The 18,792-nt window shown below is 34.5% G+C and overlaps 1 protein-coding gene across 1 annotated transcript; it reads right to left on the bottom strand.

The window, feature by feature from the left end:
- Positions 1 to 2,057: 2,057 nt before the first annotated feature.
- Positions 2,058 to 17,319, bottom strand: LOC121419348 (beclin 1-associated autophagy-related key regulator-like). Its single transcript, XM_041613772.1, has 11 exons — positions 17,060 to 17,319; positions 15,060 to 15,122; positions 12,301 to 12,343; positions 10,406 to 10,487; positions 9,448 to 9,546; positions 7,381 to 7,513; positions 6,508 to 6,740; positions 5,594 to 5,750; positions 4,995 to 5,085; positions 4,157 to 4,242; positions 2,058 to 3,713 (listed from the first exon to the last, which is right to left on the bottom strand). The coding sequence occupies exons 1-11, from the start codon at positions 17,284 to 17,286 to the stop codon at positions 3,353 to 3,355; spliced, it is 1,575 nt and encodes a 524-aa protein (XP_041469706.1). The 5' UTR covers positions 17,287 to 17,319; the 3' UTR covers positions 2,058 to 3,352.
- Between the last annotated feature and the right edge of the window lie 1,473 nt (positions 17,320 to 18,792).

Below are 18,792 nucleotides of genomic sequence, written 5' to 3'. Positions count from 1 at the left end.
ATGACATTTTAAAGTTTTTCCTAATTTCACAAAACATGTATATGCACATCCTGGTCGGAATGCAAATGAGGAGACGGATGACGTCATCCACTCACTATTGTATTTTATTACTATGAAATATTCTAATTTTCTCCCCATTGTCAAATGAAACAACAAATACCTCCCTGACCATGGAGAATTAGCATAATTTAATACAATATGGTTCAGTCAAGTTTCTCCTTATTGTCAAAACTTAAAAAAATGATATATTGTATAATTCAAACAATAACAAACAGAAGAAATAGCGAGTGAAGGACATCATCGACTGTCTCATTTGCATGTCACTGAATTGTGCAAATCACTGTTTTGTGAAAAATAAGCCAAACTTTAAAATGTCATAGCTTTTTATATTACCTCCGATTTTGATGAAATTTTCAGCATTATGCTAATTTTATTTTGCTCTATTTATTCAAATTAAATTTTTTTCTGGGGTGGACTTGACCTTTAAAGGTTACCCTTAAAGAAAGTTGATAGAGAAAAGCAAGCATATGCTCAAAAATTTCAGCACAATTGGATGTAGAATTGAATTCATAAAAAGTCATAATAAACAAAATTTTTGCTTACATTTGACAGAACTGTGAACAGTTACACCACAAGGGATATGCAAATGAACTGATCAAGTATATATTGATTAATAAAAAAGTCACTATAAATGAGCCCTGTACTGATGGGCAACTCTACAAGAGTCTACATTCAAACAGCAGTCAAATGCTTTTGCATTACAATATTTAAATTACATGAAGAAAATTTTGATTTATTTCATATTTTGTCTGATAAAATACAATAGAATTAGTGATTGTGATTAGTGATCACCAGCTTTTCATTTTCATATTTTAATGTATAAAACTGCTAAAGCAAAACATTCAAATTTTACAAATTTCTTACTTTACATCAGCTTTTGATGATTTGTTTAATTGTTTGATTTTTCTCTTCATCTCTAACAAATTTATCGTTTACATTGACTTTAGCTTTCCATTTTGGGAAGTCTTAACGTACTATTTTTTTCATAGCTATATTACACACTTTCAAATATGTCACAAAACAAGACATACTAGCTTTGGTGAAAAGGCCACCAAGACAAAGCAGACTATTTCTGGGAGGATCCTGTTCAGCTATAAAGTGAACAGAAGTGACTTCAAATTTTAAACAAATATCTTCATAACAGTTTTTACAAAATTTTGAATCACAAAAGTTGCTAGGAGTTAACAATAATTAAAAAGAAATCAATATCATAAGCAAAATACCTGTACAGTAGTATATAAATTATATGGAAATACCTTTACATGCATAGCACCATTCTTATTTTTCTTACAAAACATTTGTTTCTGACCTTTTAACACACACATCAATTCACATTGGTTAGACTCATTCCAAACTTTCACAAGCATTTGATCTATTCAAGATCTTTTTCTAGCTGGAAATTAATTAATTTGAGAAGCAGTACATGTACATTAACTATTCAACATAAGAATAATATAATATTAACTGAGTAAGTGACAAACACACAAAAATTCTTGCAATATAAGGATAAAAACAAGAAGATAGAAATACAAGAACATTTCATCCATGTTAAGAATAGGATTTCTACAACTGTATTTCCATAACACTGATGAAATACAATGGAAAGAAATCCTACAATTCTTTCAGCTTTAAACTCCAAATTGCACATGATTAAATTTAAAAGTGCAGCATGTTACCCTTTAATCCTATGGGGAAGCCTGATAAGAGTATTAAAGATAAATGAAAGTAGTTGAACTAAAACTGATTTCATGGGAAACTCTGTAAAACCATCTGAAGGTAAAATGTCACTATAACATCCTCTTTCTGGTGCAGTAACATATGTGAAATCATAAAGCTGGACAACAATTACACTGAAGATTACCAACCCAGATAAGCACATGTGGGACAGAGTATTATTGTTTGGAAAAAACCTAACAAGTTGATGTTAGGATGATGATGAGGCTTCTTTTGCTAATTTCTCAGCATTTACAAATATCTCCTGGAATACTTTGGCATAGATTTATACACACCCACACCTGCGTGGTCAGTTTGTTAGATTCTGTAAAACCTCGTTCTGAAATCAGTACTACAACTGACTGTTACATTTGAGACTTAGAAAAAGAATGATGTTAAACATTCAGGGGTGGATCCAGGCGAGCATTTCATCAACATTTTTGTCTGACTAGTTGTTGTATCTGACAACTTTTTTTTAATTTTGATCGGCTAAGAAGCACAGTTCCCATGGTATCTGTTGGATAATTGTCAGATAAAATATTTAACAATCCCTCCATTTGTCATGGCAACCATGTCTGGTCTGCTTTGCAGGAAGGGGTAGGGGCTGAGGAATACCAGCCCCATCTCCCCTTTCAGGACTTACAAAACATTCTCTTGAAGATGCACCATACAACAGTCAGGGTACATCAAAGCCAATACAGAAAAAGCTGACACACCCGCATATGTAAAGCTCAATTGCATGCAATAAACATAAAACTAAATAACAGAACAAAAACTTAATTAATATAATTCTGCTATGATTGTCCCATACATGTAAACTTCCCTTATCAAAATACAAATGGTCTAGATCTTAAAACACAGACATTTCAATCACAAAAATTGTAATATAAGCATGTTAACTGTAATAGTTTTATGTACTTTAATTTATGGCAGGAATTCAGATATACTGCAAATGGCTCAACAATCAAAGAGAAATGGTCAGAAGTGTCTTCCAACACTGGATGACGCACTAACATAAATATGGACCCTATTCGACTGGTGTCATCATAAAGAGGCTCACTTACTCAATTTCAATTCCATTCTAAGTTTGACATTCATATAATTCTTTAAAGTTACAAATTTTGGAGAAGGAATTTTTGTGAAAGAGTTAAATATATTGAAGAGCTTTTCATTATCATGCAATGTTTGTGATAAATTGTTGCCTGTAATAATATTTGTCAGAAAATATGTGCATGACCTGCAAATTCCTTTGTAAATGAATTGTGACATGCTATATGCATGTGTAATGTGTGCATTGATGGGAAATATATGTGTAGTGCATTTAAATGTAGATCTATGGGCATATTCTCTATTCACTCTGAAAATGCTCTATCAGCAAGTAACTTCTCCAAACAGAAGGTAAAAATTTTAAATGTAATGTATCAAATTTTAAATCATTCCTGCATTTTACTCAGCCATTTCTCTTTAATAGTCATTTGCAGCACATATGGAATCACTTCATACACATTTCAGCTTATAATAAACTGTATTACAAAAGAATGATAAAGGGGAGTATTACCTCCTCCCCTTGAAACCTTCATCATCTTTTCTCTAGTTGACTAGTGGCAGTTCTCCACAGTGATGCAACGGACGCTACCGCCGATGATACCAGACCACCAGGAGCTTGTGGCAAGTTGGAAGCACTCATCATTGAAGGACTAGGTTCTGGTGGTGAGGGGGTGTTCCCTTCCTCACTTACTCCACCGCATGCTTGAGGGAGAAGGGGTAGAGTGGTTGGAACTGTTTCCCATTCCTCTTGGTCTGCCGATCCGATGCTAGCACCATCATCATCAGGAGAATCCTGTTGGCTCTCACTACCTGATCCACTCAGCATGCTGGTCATGTTTGGTGTGGTTAATGTAGCTAGGAGAAGGTCGCTGTGTATCTCAAAATCACCCGTCCTATCAAATACACATACCGGTAGAGTATATCTTACTCAAGAACCAAAATTGAATTCAACATCAAGAGATCACAAATGTAGAATGAATGCATATGTGAATACTTTACTACACAGTGAAAAACTAGTGGAATAAACAGACAGTTGCTCAACTATTTTTATGTAAAGATATACAACAAAATATCTACCAAAACTTATCCATTTTTAGCCTTCTCTCCCTGGAATTTAAGAAGTACCTAGTAAAGGCTTGAATCAAGTTATAAGGATAAATATCCAGAATAAAAAATCTTCTTTAAAAATAAAAAGAACAGATTTTATTTTTAATCCACTTGAGTGATACAAAAATTACCATTAAAATTTCTTTTGCATCATGGTGTGTGCTGGGCATTATAAGAGGATGGAACCGGTTTTTATCTAGAAATCAATTGTATCATGAATAAGACTTACCTTCCATAATGTTGGTGTTTGCTGTCCACCATTGTAATGAGATTTCTCAGCGTATAATGAGGGTGAAGCTTATCAGGTGGAATAGCCTAGGATTAATACAAGAATGTACATAAGATCTGTTAACAAAATCAGTTAGGCTAAACTATTCAGAGATTATCTGACCATACATCTTTAAGTAAATCAACAATACCGTTTCAATGACATCTTTCTTCAGCCATTTTCAAAATTTAATGTTCATTCAAGATACCTGTTAAATTTACATGGCAAGATGACATTATTTCGAACCACAAGAGACAATTTCTGATGTAAACACTACTTCATGGCAAACTCATGCCCGTCGATTTCTTCTTCAAGTGTTAAATTTATAGCTTAGACTGACTTGGCATGAGATTTCTTTCAAAACAAATTCTGTGTCCTCCTCATCTTTATAAGTATTGCTTTCATCATCACCCAATATATGAATATTTCCCTCAGTGAGGAATGGGGTCTTTTAGCCATTCTTTTCCATGCACTTGGATCCTTCAGCATGAAATATACCTACCCCGTGCTGCCCCCAACCCAGCTGAGGCGAAGGGGTATCTGGTAGAATTAATTACTTGAATGAACTGAGCAATGGAAATGGCAGCTAAAGCTAAAGTCAGGGTGATGATAATAGTCTATATCTATAACTACCTATCATGATTTGTTAGAATTATCATTCAATTCCGTGGCCATATTTCAAATCATCCTGTATACAATCAACCCATTATTTCCTCCATTGTGTAAAAATAAAACAAGTCTTAAAACAGACTACAACAGGCTTCAAATTATGCATAAAAACAAATAGAAAATGTCTTACTTGACTAAAACACAGGAAGAGCACACTACTATTGAGCTTCTCAACTGCTGAGGAAAACTCCCGAAGACTGAGTTCAGACTTGCAGAATCGACTTTAGAATAACAGAAAATAAATGCGGATTATAACATACTTTGTATAGAAATGCAGTTTGTTATTTTCATGGTGTTAAAATGTTTAAAAAGCAAATACATGGGAAAAGATACACACCATAATACCAAATAAGCTGCATGGTATGCTATTATCTACAGGAATAGATCATGAATATAAATAACAAATGAAAACAAATATTCAAATAAGTAGATAAACAAATGAATACAGAATAGGATGGGATGAGAAAATTAAATAGATATATCAACCCACCCATCGTATCGTTCAAACCTGGATAACAACATTGCCAAGTTAGTATCTTTATTGAAAATGATTTTAAAAATATATAATCAAAAGATAAAACAAAATTGTAAGTAAATAATTAAATGAATAAATAAGCAAGCAAGTAAGTAAATAAATAACATACAAATAAATAAATGAATAAATAAATATATCATTATATATGAAAAATTAAACGACTTCATTGGAAAGTTTGTTGAAATGTTTCTTACCTAAAATGAACCTTCCTAACAAGAGGAACATCCAATGTATTGGCAAGGTGAGCGATTAATTGAGCTGTATAACATAGAGCTGCTGATACTTGATGTCCAGGATTCTGAAGATCTAACTCAGCATCAGGATCAGGGACATCAGTTTCACCTGTCAGAGCTGAACAACACAGAGGGGAAAAAGGAAGAATAGTCAAACTGTGCTAGACAATGTATTTATTATCTGTTTGTGAAATACAGTACTTACTGAAATATGATCAATGATCCAAGGTGATAACACCAATTAGCCCAAATATGTATGAACAATTATCTGATTTCTCCATTGATATCTAGATAATAATCATTTAATCCAACTCTTCATCTCCAAAAAACAGATCCATTTTTCATATCATTATCAAAGGGAAGATCATGGGAGCCAAGTTTCACATACAACTTTTATTGAAAATTCACCCTTTTTTCTAGATACCTCGTCCCACTAACACAAAGGTTTGCAATCAATCAGACTAATCTGACTGGTTTACATGTAGAGACAGTGATTTACGTTTTAAAAAATTGTCTTTTCCGTTTCTGAAAGTCTGTATTCCGTTTCAACTTGATCTCAAAATGGAAATTCCGTTTTGCCACAAAAACCTCAATTCTGTTTTACAAAGGTGAATTCCATGAATTTTTACAAGAAAAGTGTAAGACCCAAACAGAATTTGTTTTATTTCCTGGTAAAAGGGAAAAATCACTATCCCTATACATGCAACCCCCCAAATAAAGTACAAGTCCCGAATATGCATCTTACATTGATTTTTGAAGTTGCATGTGATTGCAACAGGCCTTAGGTCACCACCCTCCCCCCCAAAAAAGATTTTCCCAAAATATGAGATAAATGAATGAGTTCTTATCAACCAGGTCCAATTAACAATACTTACTACATGCTATATAAGCAGAGTAATCTCCATTGGCTGGTACCCTGACATACGGATGGACGATACTATAATGTGCTTCTCCATTATTGATAGTTTCTACCCAGCGACCTCTGACATATGATGTCCTTCTGGCTTCAGCTAATGCAGCTACTAGCTCATCTTCTGATGACTTCTCATCAGCTTCAGACTCAGACATCTGCCGTACTTCTTCCTGCCAAGTCTCCTCTCTAGGTGTCCTGTGGAAAGATCACTTCTTGATTTTTACACTTGCAATTTCAATATCATCTACTTAGCCAGGCATGATTTCATGTTAATTGTATTTTGTTGTTTCTGTTGGAAATTGAGTAATTAATTTAATCATGAATTTCAGGTTTATGTCTGCTTACATTATATGCATCATGCATCTCAACTTCCTATTCTGATATGGAATAATTGACCATCCAAATATTCTTGGATATGCATAGAAAAACATTGCATATCTTAAACCTGATTCCAATTTGGTAATGATCAAACAATCCAAACAGAATCCAACAAAATATTTTCTATATATCTTGTATGTATAAAGATAAAAATGTGTGAAATATCTTCAATAGCCGAGTAATTGATTAATATTGATTAATATAAGTAAAAAGCAAAATAAGCATCGTAGAAAGGTCAATAGCTAGTGCACATAGTATCTTGGCAATTTTCAGCCCATATAGGTTTCAAACATTTCAGAGTGTTTGGTTTATAATGTCATAACTTATTCATATTATATATCGGTGATGTGATGGTAACATTCAATCATTGTAATAAAGCACTGTCTTAACTTGTGTTTACCTGTAAATTCAATAAGATATCTACCATAGACAAATTTACCATATGAATATTACTTACGTGTGCTGTATTTCAGTGATGGGGAATACATAATGTAATAACTGCTCTACTTTTGCCTGCCTCTTTGTTCTCAGTTGCTCATTTTTCTCCTCCAGTGATTCCTTACGGCTGTCTATATTGGTTCTTATGTGCTCTGTTTTAATAAAGCGCATTTTAAAAAGAGAGGGATACATAGTTATTACATAGCAGAACCAATGACTGGAATATAATTGCAAGATATTGGTAGCTACGGTAAATTAGAAATGCAAGATGTAGACCACTCATGAAGCAATGAAAACTTTGAAGTTTACCTTTCAAGGGGGAGCGAACTGTGTGTGCTTTGTTATTGACTGTGTGCATAAATAGCTGGTTTAAAAATGTCCTATAGCTTTCATATTTTGTTACTCATATTTCTTCACTTGTATACTTCTCATCGATATTCCATATTTGTGCTTCTTCAGTAGTTCTTACATCCTTTCTACCATCAAGAAAGGGTGAATGAATATACTATATCAGAACTTAATAATTATCGCCTTCTCGTCTCATCTTTCTTTGTTTGTAAGTTTTTTTGTAACACTTGCCTCGATATGCCATCGAACGCTACCACATTTACAAAAATATATATCAACCATCATAAAAATATAGAGTGTTATAGTAACATAATCATTGTGGTATGGATGTAATGAATATTAAATTGGTGTGTTACCATTCAGGTGGATTTATATTTACAAGACTACATTGCTGATAATAATGCATAATGAACATCTCAAGATGTAAAGTAGTTGATGACCTGAGGTATCTTCTGGTTTGTATTTGCTTTTAACCTGTTGAATACTGAATTAAGTAATTCCCATAGACTTTGTACAGGGATTACCCGGTTCCAGTTGGCAACTGGTTAATAAAGCCTTGTTCATTCACATAGTGACAATACCAAGCAACATATGGTTTATCTTGTTCATATACACAGTATATGGCAAGAAAAAATTACCCCACTATAGCTATTAAATAAGCTTTTTCCCATGTTGGTGCAGTGGAGTGGGATCGTTGGCCGCATGATGTAAGGCAGGCATCTTCTAAACCAACATTTCTGAAAGTTTCTAGAAAGTGACCTGAAACTATGCAACACCCCTCATGAATTTCCATTAGTAAATTACTTCACATTCACTAAATACAGTAAAATATATCATATATATCTATAATTATCACCAATATCAGTATAATAATAAAACAATTTCACATAACAGACACCATATGGTTGCAGACTCCACTCTACTGAACTATATGTAGTTGACAATAAGTTTCATGTACACGTTTTGTTATTGTTTTTCTAATGTATTTTCATTATTGTACTCCAGTGTTGACCCACTGACAGAGTCACCCTGGTAAAATAAGACATAATAAAAAAATAATAATAATTAACGGATGAAAAATTGTTGATAGTTGCAAAAGACATCATGACATGACTTAATGACAATGTTGTGATTTTGGTTAAATGATGTAAAGATTTTGTTGGTACATTCTTTAAAAAACTTATTTTGTGAATTTGTGCTATAACTTTTGAAAGAGTTTGATCTGCACACCATGCAGACGAATCTGACTTCATAGCACTATACGTTATGATGGCCATAATTAGGGAGCTTCTAAATAAGAATAAAAGCACTTTCAATGGGATAAGATATCATTTAAAAGTACTTTGTTAGTGCATGATTTTTTCTATGCATACTTGAAGCCCCCCCCCCCCCCCCGATTACAAATTACCATAAAAAATGCCAAAACTGACTTGGTCTATTGTAGCATGGCTGATAAAACAAAGGTCTCTTGCCTCTGCAACATTCAATATGCTTCACATCCCAAGACTTTGTACACAACATGATGCTGAACTGTTGTACCCCATGTCTGAATAATCACAATGTTGAGTTATACATACCAAACTGTACTGGTCACTAACAGACAACATAATGTTCAATTTCAACTTGTTATTTTTATATTCAAGGATAACAATTGCTTTATTTCAGAAGGGCATAAAAATTGTTAAATGGTGAAACCACATACGACATTCACAATGGTGAAACAGGAAACACATTTTACCTAGATATTTCTGTATTTTGAGCACTTTCTTGTTATGTTCTTCTCTCTTGACCTTTAAAGCTCTTAGTTCATCCAGATGTTTCATTAATGATTGCTTATCTGATGGGATAAAAGGAATATTTAGACTTCAGTGTATGATAAATCACAGCAATTAATCAGAAAAAACAAAGATTTCTTCTGAAGACATGTTGAAATGATATGTAAGGAAATCATCAAAACACTCCAATGTTAGTGTGCAGGGTTTTTTTTTCATAAAGTTATTCCTTATGATAAGCTTAACAATGACTGATATATGGCAAGCTTAACAAGTGTCTTTAATAATTCTTAGAAGTTCTGTTTAAAATGAATATATATATGCAGATACTGATGGTTATCACTTTTACTGTTAAAACCATCTTCTTGGCAGTTGCTTACTTTACTTCCTTGCATTAGATTAATTGAAATACAGTTAATTTCTTGATATTTCAGAGCAACCTTCTGTGGAGCTTTGTGGCCCAGTGGATAAGTCTTCTGACTTTGAAACAGAGGGTTGTGGGTTCGACCCCAGCCATGGCATAATTTTCTTCAGCAAGGAATTCATCCATGTTGTGCTGCACTCAACCCAAGTGAGATAAATGGGTACCTGGCAGTAAGTAATTCCTTGAAATGCCACCGCGCTGTAAAAGGCTGCGGGGCTAAAGCCAGGGTAATGATATCCAAGTCCTTTGGAAGCGCATAGGGATGTTATGACATAATGTGATATGCGTTATACAAGAACTGCGTTATTATTAACTTTTAATTTTTACTCAAATTCTGGCATGTCATGCTATACATGTAGGCATTAATTAATATTTACAACTTTTTAAAACAGCTTTATGAAAAATCTTAATCGAAATATTTTACTTATTATTAGTCTATGAATGGAAATAAATTATCCTTAATAAAGTCACATTTCAAAACACAAGAAAAAAATACCTACCTTTTTCCATCATGATTCTTTCATCTTGTATTGCCATTCGAGTCCATTCTAACCTTCCTTTCATGAGTGACACCTCCCATTGCTGCATTAATAAAAACAAAAAATAGCAAAAATTAACATAACAAGTTGAGCGCCTCTGGCAGTCTCGCCTGCATTACACCATTCAATATGGCAGCAGTGCTGACTTCGAAAAACAACTACTGAACAATTAAAAAAAAAACACAAGTTATATAATAGAATATGTTCATTGACATTAAATGACCTTTGACCTTGATCATGTGACCTAAATCTCATGCAGGATGTTCAATGATATGTGATTACTCTTATGTCTAAGTTTTATAAACTTGATCTATAAACTTTCAAAGTTATGATGGCAATTTGGTAAATTCCTCTGGCCAAAGTTCTTTGACCCTAAATAAACTTTGACCTTGGTCATGTGACCTGAAACTTGCACAGGATGTTCACTGATACTTGATTGCTCTCATATCCAAATTTCATTATCTAGATCAAACATTCAGAGCTATGATGGCAATTCAACAAATAACCCAACATGGCCAAATTTCATTGACCCAAGATGACCTTTGACCTAGTCATGTGACTTCAAACTCAGACAGGATGTTCAGTGTTAAACCATCACCCCAACTAATGTCCAAATTTCATCAACTAGATCCATAAACTCTCAGTTATGATAGCAATTCAACAAATTCCCCCAACATGGGCAAAGTTCACTGAGTTTGACCCAAGATGACCTATGAGCTTGGTCATGTGACTGGAAACTCACAACAGACTTTCAGTGTATACCATGTCCAATTTTCATGAACTAAATACACAAACTTTCCAAGTTATGACATTTCAAAAACTAAACTTGGTTAAGATTTTGATGTAAATTTCCCTAACATGGTATAAGTTCACTAAATGCCCTTTAACCTTGGTCATATGACCTGAAACTCCAGCAAAATGTTCAGTAATACTTGATTACCATTATGCTTATGTTTAAGTTTCATCAACTGGGTCCATATATTTCCTCAGTTATTATGACATTTCAAGAACTTAACCTTGGATAAGATTACAATGTTGATGATGCCACTGTCGCCGCTGCCATCGGAAAAGCGGCGCCTATAGTCTCGCTCTGATATGCAGTCGAGACAAAAATGGCACATTTATAGAGGCAATAGTGTAACTTTACAATCAATAGTGAAAAAAGAAGCAATATACAAATCTCACCGCCTTTTCAGAACTCTGCTAGTTTTTGTTAAGATGGACCCATAAATTCAACAAATGATTTCTATGTTATCGTCACTTTGCATGACAGCCAACCTACAGTCGAAGATGAATGAATACATCTGTAGACCAGCAATGTTTTCTGAATCAGGTGAATCACTGCAGAGCTGCCAACCTGGACAAGAACATTTCAGTATTTTTAAAGCTGAAAATCAGTATTTTGGTGAGGAAATCAGTATTTTCAAAGAAATACCATAGGACAACACACATAACTGAAACTTGAGAAATCAGTATTTTGCATGAAACCATCCGTATTCTTCTCATTTTTCAGTACTAAATACTGAAAATCCGTACTACTTGGCAGCTCTGACTCAGGTTTCTGACATTTTATGTGCATCAACAATGTGAGTGATCAGTTCATCGTGACATACAATAAGGCCTACATAAGATTTTTTTTATAATAAAATACAATGGAGTATATTTTTTTATATTCTTTAATCTGAATGTGGTGAAATTACAATAAACAAAAATGTTATTGGATTGCTTTCATATTTTAAATATTTCAAAAAGAAAATTACATAATACTTCAAAAAATAATAGATTATAGATATTATTGCAAACTTGAAATAATTTCAAAGGAAATTGTTTATCTAGAAATTTAATACCACACATACCTTATCAGCAACTGAATTCCTCTCCTTAAGTCTATTGGCAAGTCTAGAAATAGATGAACAATAACATTCACTCATTCAATATAATATCCATCAATCAAACATTTTGAGAGAAAACTTCAGTTTACCCTGGTGGTAAGTTGAATGTAGGAAGAGCCACAGGCAGACAGATGGGGGGTAGGCATGTTCCCCAAAAGTCCCCCATTATAAAACCAAAAATAAAACAAAAAATGAGTAGTGAAGAAAATAAAAGGAAAGTAAAAAGGTTTCTGAATATTATGTCAAAATTTATCAGATAATTAAATCTTCATTATTGAAAAGGCCAAAACTTTTGCATGCTAACTGCCCTCGTGAATTAAAAACAAGTGGAGCACCTCTGGCAGTCTCACCTGCATCACACAATACAATATAGCAGCAGTGCAGACTTTGAAAACTAAGTACTATAAAATAATTATTCACAAAAAACACCATTCATATAATGATACAATACTACGTTCATTTACAATAAATGACATTTGAACTTGATCATGTGATCTAAGACTTGTCAGTTATACTTGATTACCCCTATATCCACATTTTATAAACTGATCTATAAACTTTGAAAGTTATGACAGCCATCTAATAATTACCTCTAAAATGGCCAAAATTCAATGATCTTAAATGATCTTTGACTTTGATCATGTGACCTGGACTAGCATGAGATGTTCAGTGATATTTGATTACTCTTATGTTGAAGTTTTATGAACTAGACCAATACACTTACAGAATTATGATGGTAATTCAATAAGTACCCCCAACATGGCCAAAGTTCATTTATCTTGGGTCATGTGACCTGAAAATTGCACAGGATGTTCAGTGATACTCGATTACTCTTATGTCCCAAGTTTCATGAATCAGATCCATAAACTTTCAAAGTTATGATGGTAATTCAATACCCCCAACATGGCAAAAGTTCATTGACCTTTGACCTTGGTCACGTGACTTGAAATTCACACAGGATGTTCAGTGATACTTGATTACCCTTATGTCCAAGTGTTATGAACTAGGTCCATATACTTTCTAAGCTATGATGACATTTAAAAAACTTAACCTTAGGTTAAGATTTGATGTTGACACCGACGCCGTCAGAAAAGCGGTTCCTAGATAGCCTCGCTCTGCTATGCAGGCGAGAAAAAAAAATGAAAATCCGTAGTATTCATATCCCATGGCAAATATCCCAGGACCAAAATCCAGTTGAAACCAATTAGAGCAAAACCAATTGAAACCAGTTGGCCAACTGGTTTCAATAGGGAAATTGGAACAACTGGTTCCAATTGAAAACCAGTTGCCAACTGGTTCCAGTTAAAACCAATTGGGCAACTGGAACCAGTTGGCTATTGGTTTCAATTGGTTCCAGTTGTTCCAATTTCCCTATTAAAATCAGTTGAATGCAATTGGAGGCAACTGGTTTCAATTGGTTCCAGTTGAAACGAATTGGAGGCAACTGGTTTTCAACTGGAACCAGTTGAAACCAATTGGTTTCCAACTGGATCCAATTGGAACTTCCAGTTGGAATGAACTTAATTAGTTACAAATTAATTAGCATTTGCACTAACTATTGCTCATGCCAACACAGAAGCAGTGTTATTTGTCTATTAATACCAATGTAAAGGGCATTGATAAAATACAGACTTTCATAGGTATATATTCATATTGGAGTTCTTCAAATATATGTATTATTATTTGATGTAATTTGGTAACAGTTAGTGGTGTACTAATTATCTTTGAATCTGTTTTAATTATAATCTATAATATTTATGAACATGGTTTTCACTGCTAAGTATTGGAAACACTTATCTGAAAAAAGTGTGGAACTTCAAATTGAAAAAAATTAAATAGATACATTGTAAATTGTGATGAATCTCATAAAACATTAATCCGTGCACACTGGCAGAAAATATGCAAATTAACTGGTTTCAATTGGATCCAGTTGGGTAACTGGAAAATTTCCAATTGGAAACCAATTGGAAATCATTTCCAGTTACCCAACTGGATCCAGTTAGGATTTCCAGTTACCCAACTGGTTCCAATACTGGTTCCAGTTAGAAATCATTTCCAGTTGGAAGTCATTTCCAGTTACCCAACTGGTTCCAGTTAGGATTTCCAGTTGCCCAACTGGTTCCAGTTAGGATTTCCAGTTACCCAACTGGTTCCAGTTAGAAATCATTTCCAGTTGGAAGTCATATCCATTTACCCAACTGGTTCCAGTTAGGATTTTCAGTTGCCCAACTGGTTCCAGTTAGGATTTCCAGTTGCCCAACTGGTTCCAGTTAGGATTTCCAGTTGCCCAACTGGTTTCAATTGGTTTCAACTGGAAATTGTTAAATTCCAGTTAAAACCAATTGAAACCAATTGAAACCAGTTGGAAATCCAACTGGTTTCAATTGGATTTTGGTCTTGGGATGGAGCAACCATATGCATTTGACATAAAACTCTACAAAATTCACAGCTTTCTTCTGTTTAAATGGACTTTCATCAAACCTTCAATAATGCTTTTCTCCCTTTTTAAAAATCATAATCAACTTGATGTGTGGGTGGACTGCTGCTTTTAAAGCACATGAACAATTTCAAAAGATATTAATTGCATTCTGCCTTACACAGCGGAAACACATGGCAATGTGATAATTATTCTGATCATAGTTTTCTTCAGGTAAGAATTGAATAATAAAATGACTCTCAAGCACAACTTCAAGCTTGTTTTAAAATCAAATGAAATTACTTACTTTGACAACAACCTGTCTCTCTCACTTCTCAGCCTTAGTAGTCTGTCAAGTTTTTCACAATACCTGCAACAAAATATTGAAAGTGTAAAAAAATACAACACATTATGTATATGGATCATATCACTGGTAAGGAAACGGTGATTTTCATGATCTAATCAATACATTTATAAATTTATAATCACGTATTAAATTTTAGTATTTGTCAAATAATAATTTGTATTTATAAATTGTTCTTCAAAACGGAATTTTGTAACATTGCTAATCGAATATACGTAACAATGAAGCGGTTCAAGGGTCAGATCTATTGTATTTGCTTTGTTGACAAACGGATCTACACAAGATCAGTCTGGTAAGAAACCTTAAAACTTTTTTATCAACCAATTTTTGGAACCTTTATACGCATCTATGGGAAGTGTCAAGGCTCAATGATGAAGAAGTATGTCAAAATATTCAAAAAACATCATCATGGAGTACTCAAGCCAAGGCTATAGTAAATGCATGGGGAAATGTAACCCAGGAAGCTCCCGCCTGAGCCCAGGGGATTACCGTGTATGTAGCCATAGACTAAATAAAACGAAAAGTTCTCTCCTACTAAGTTACCTTCTACCCCAGTCTCGATCGGCCATTTTGTTATGAATTTTTAAAGAATTAGGAAAGGTATCACGACAGAACTTTTTGTTTTTTTGAGGTTCCAGTCTGTGCCTCGATGTCAGGATACTGCCACATGTTAGACCTTCACCAATTATTGGCGTAATAAATGCATAATTTCTGTTTTCACAATTCAGTTTTATAAATATTTTGACCATAAATTACCCTAGTCCCGTGTCTATGGCCAAATACACAGTAAGCCCCTGGGCTCCCTGGGTTAGGGAAACCTGCATTTCCCCTAATCTCAACACACCCACACGGCTTACCTTTAGAATCCAATGTCATGAATCGATTACAAAAATCTCTAGATTTTAAAATGAGAAAACGGATACGTCTTTCTCTAAAATCCTTATTTGAAACACTTGTTCACTGCTACCATCTGGCCTGTGGAGAATCTACAGGTAGGACTATGGTATGCCAATGCTGTATAGAGCACACACTTTAAAAAATCATTAAAATATCACTTTTGTGACCAAAATTACTAATTTCCATATAGTTGCAATTTATTTATCATTAGTAATGTGGGAATAATTTTTGTTTTCACCAGAGTGCTAAAAAACTTGAATTTTGGGCATATTTTTGTGTACGCCCTCTATTGGTGGAAAGTAATATGGCAAGAAAATTTTCATTTTTTGATCTCTATTTTTAATTAAGAAAAAATGATATAAAGAATCAAATTTAAATGAGAACCAAACGGTATGATTAACAGGTCTAATGGAAACTGTCAGTGTAAAAAAATCAAGCATTTGCCCCGAATAAAAAGAGAAAGATAAGCCAAACATTGCCACCTTTATTTTGTCACACATGGAGATATAACTGAGATGAGAACAAGGTTATATTATAACCTTGTTCATTGAATGAGTGATTTGAAATAATCATGTGAAAACTTGTCCTTATACTGTACAAAGTCCCTAAATTTTCTCTTTTCATACATCCCAAACATTATTTAGAAATAAACTAATATCACATTTTTTGGCAGCCTGAATTTTCCGAAAAATGTGCCATACCGGTATTATAAAAATAAATGAAAATCAGCCTGTTTTATGCCTACACTCGCACTTTTCACTTTCACTCAGTGTGGCTTCGATCAGACACCCTATTAAGACAGTTCTGAAAGAAACTAATTTACATCAGCATGATCAAAACTTTTATTATTAGGCCTACTAATTTGTATATCATGCTACTTTTTGCCTGGCAAAGACGGGACAGACTCGCCATCGTCATGCATTTATGCAATTAGTCATCAGCTCAACACAGGCAAACAAAGTCATTACGACATTGCGACATTCGCTTTAGTGCAGGCGCAGCACGCAGACAGACAGCTGATCAAGCCAGGTTTTTGTTTTGTTTACCTCTCTGGGTGCGGGTCAGTCTCCGACTGCTCGGTGGAACTTTTGCTTGATGAATGACTGAAATCCCCATTCTCCAAACATCTTTCACATGTAAACGGCCTTCTTGTAGTAAAACACAATGGGCACTTCTCAAATGCAATACACATCCCTCCAATACCAAAATGAGGAATAAATCGTCCATTTTCGTCGTCCGGAATATTTTCTTCGCCGTCCATGTAAGTCGCCATCTTTAACGCTAATCTATTACAATCCAAGGAAAATTAAACAAATTAAAACAAAATTCAAAATCGATTTTCCCTTTAAGGAGCATTAGATAATTTCAAAAATATTGTTTATAATATTATTATTACATAAAATATTATTTAAACCTATATCTATGTATTATAATACCAGTATTTTGACAATTTTAAAACTTGGCAACGCATGAGTTTCTTGATAGACAATCTTCATATTTATGACAGATGATGTCATATGTATGCAGTAACACGTTAATTTGCTGTTTCTCCCTCCCCCGGGGGGGGGGGGGGCAGTCAAATATATTGCTGTACACATGCGTGACCAATTCATTTCCAAACACCCCCTATACGAGTTTTTTTTCTGTGTGCACTAACCCGGGTGCAAAATAAACCCCTAAAGCCCGGGGGGGCACTTCCATTCACGATACCATGCGCGACCATGGGATCTCGAAAAGCACCCTAAACACGCCCGGGGGGGGGGCCACTTACATTGACGAGTGGATACCATGCGCGACCAAAAAAACACGTAAAAAGGATGTCCTTTTCACGATAGGGCACGTTACGTACGTAACGTGATAAGGGTGTCAAAAACACAAAAATAATGAAAAAAGGGTGTCTATTTCGCTAGGAAAATTACGTGTTTAGGGTCGAATTTGCGGGGATGATAAAACAAAATTAAAATGTTTTAAAAAGGATGTCCTTTTTGCCCCAACACTTCGTGTTTAGAGTCCGATTTGCGCGAGGTGTAGAAGTTGGGGTCGTACTATACCAAATAGGGTAAAGCCGACGACCGAAGGACCCGTAACAACCGGCGTAACAACTTCTGTACTTGTTTAGGGGTTCATTTCAGGGAATATTTGCCAAGAGTATCGTTTTGTTTCCAATACTTGTTAAGGGTAGGGTTTCACACGCCAATACTTGTTAAGGGGTGCATTTTCAGAATATGGAAATTACGTGTTTAGGGTGCTTTTCGAGACCCCATGGTCGCGCATGGTATCCACTCGTGAATGGAAGTGGCCCCCCCCCCCGGGTAAACACGTAATTTCCATATTTTGAAAATGCACCCCTTAACAAGTATTGGTGTGTAAAACCCTACCCTTAACAAGTATTGGAAACAAAACGATACTCTTGGCAAATATTACCTGAAATGAACCCCTAAACAAGTACAGGAATGTTTTATTGTTACGGGTCCTTCGGGTCCTTCGGGGTGTTTGGAAATAATTTGGTCACGCATGTGTACATCAATGAATTTTGACTCCTCCCCCCCCCTCCCCCCGGATTTAAGCTATTTATGCCAAGCACTTTGTAGGAAAAGGATCACAGTTAAAAAGAGCTAATATGTTTCATTAATATTACTTAGAATTTCGACACTAAGACCGGGACATAAGAACATATGATTAAAATGAATATCTTCCTATTTCTCTCGTCCTAATAGAGATGAAACTCGTCGATATTTCATTTTGAAAAAAGGGCAATATCAAATTAATATTTTATTTA

Source organism: Lytechinus variegatus, chromosome 7 (assembly GCF_018143015.1).
Source record: "Lytechinus variegatus isolate NC3 chromosome 7, Lvar_3.0, whole genome shotgun sequence".
Classification (NCBI taxonomy): domain Eukaryota; kingdom Metazoa; phylum Echinodermata; class Echinoidea; order Temnopleuroida; family Toxopneustidae; genus Lytechinus; species Lytechinus variegatus.
The sequence above is the reverse complement of the archived record's forward strand: the minus strand, read 5'-3'. Positions and strand labels throughout refer to the sequence as shown.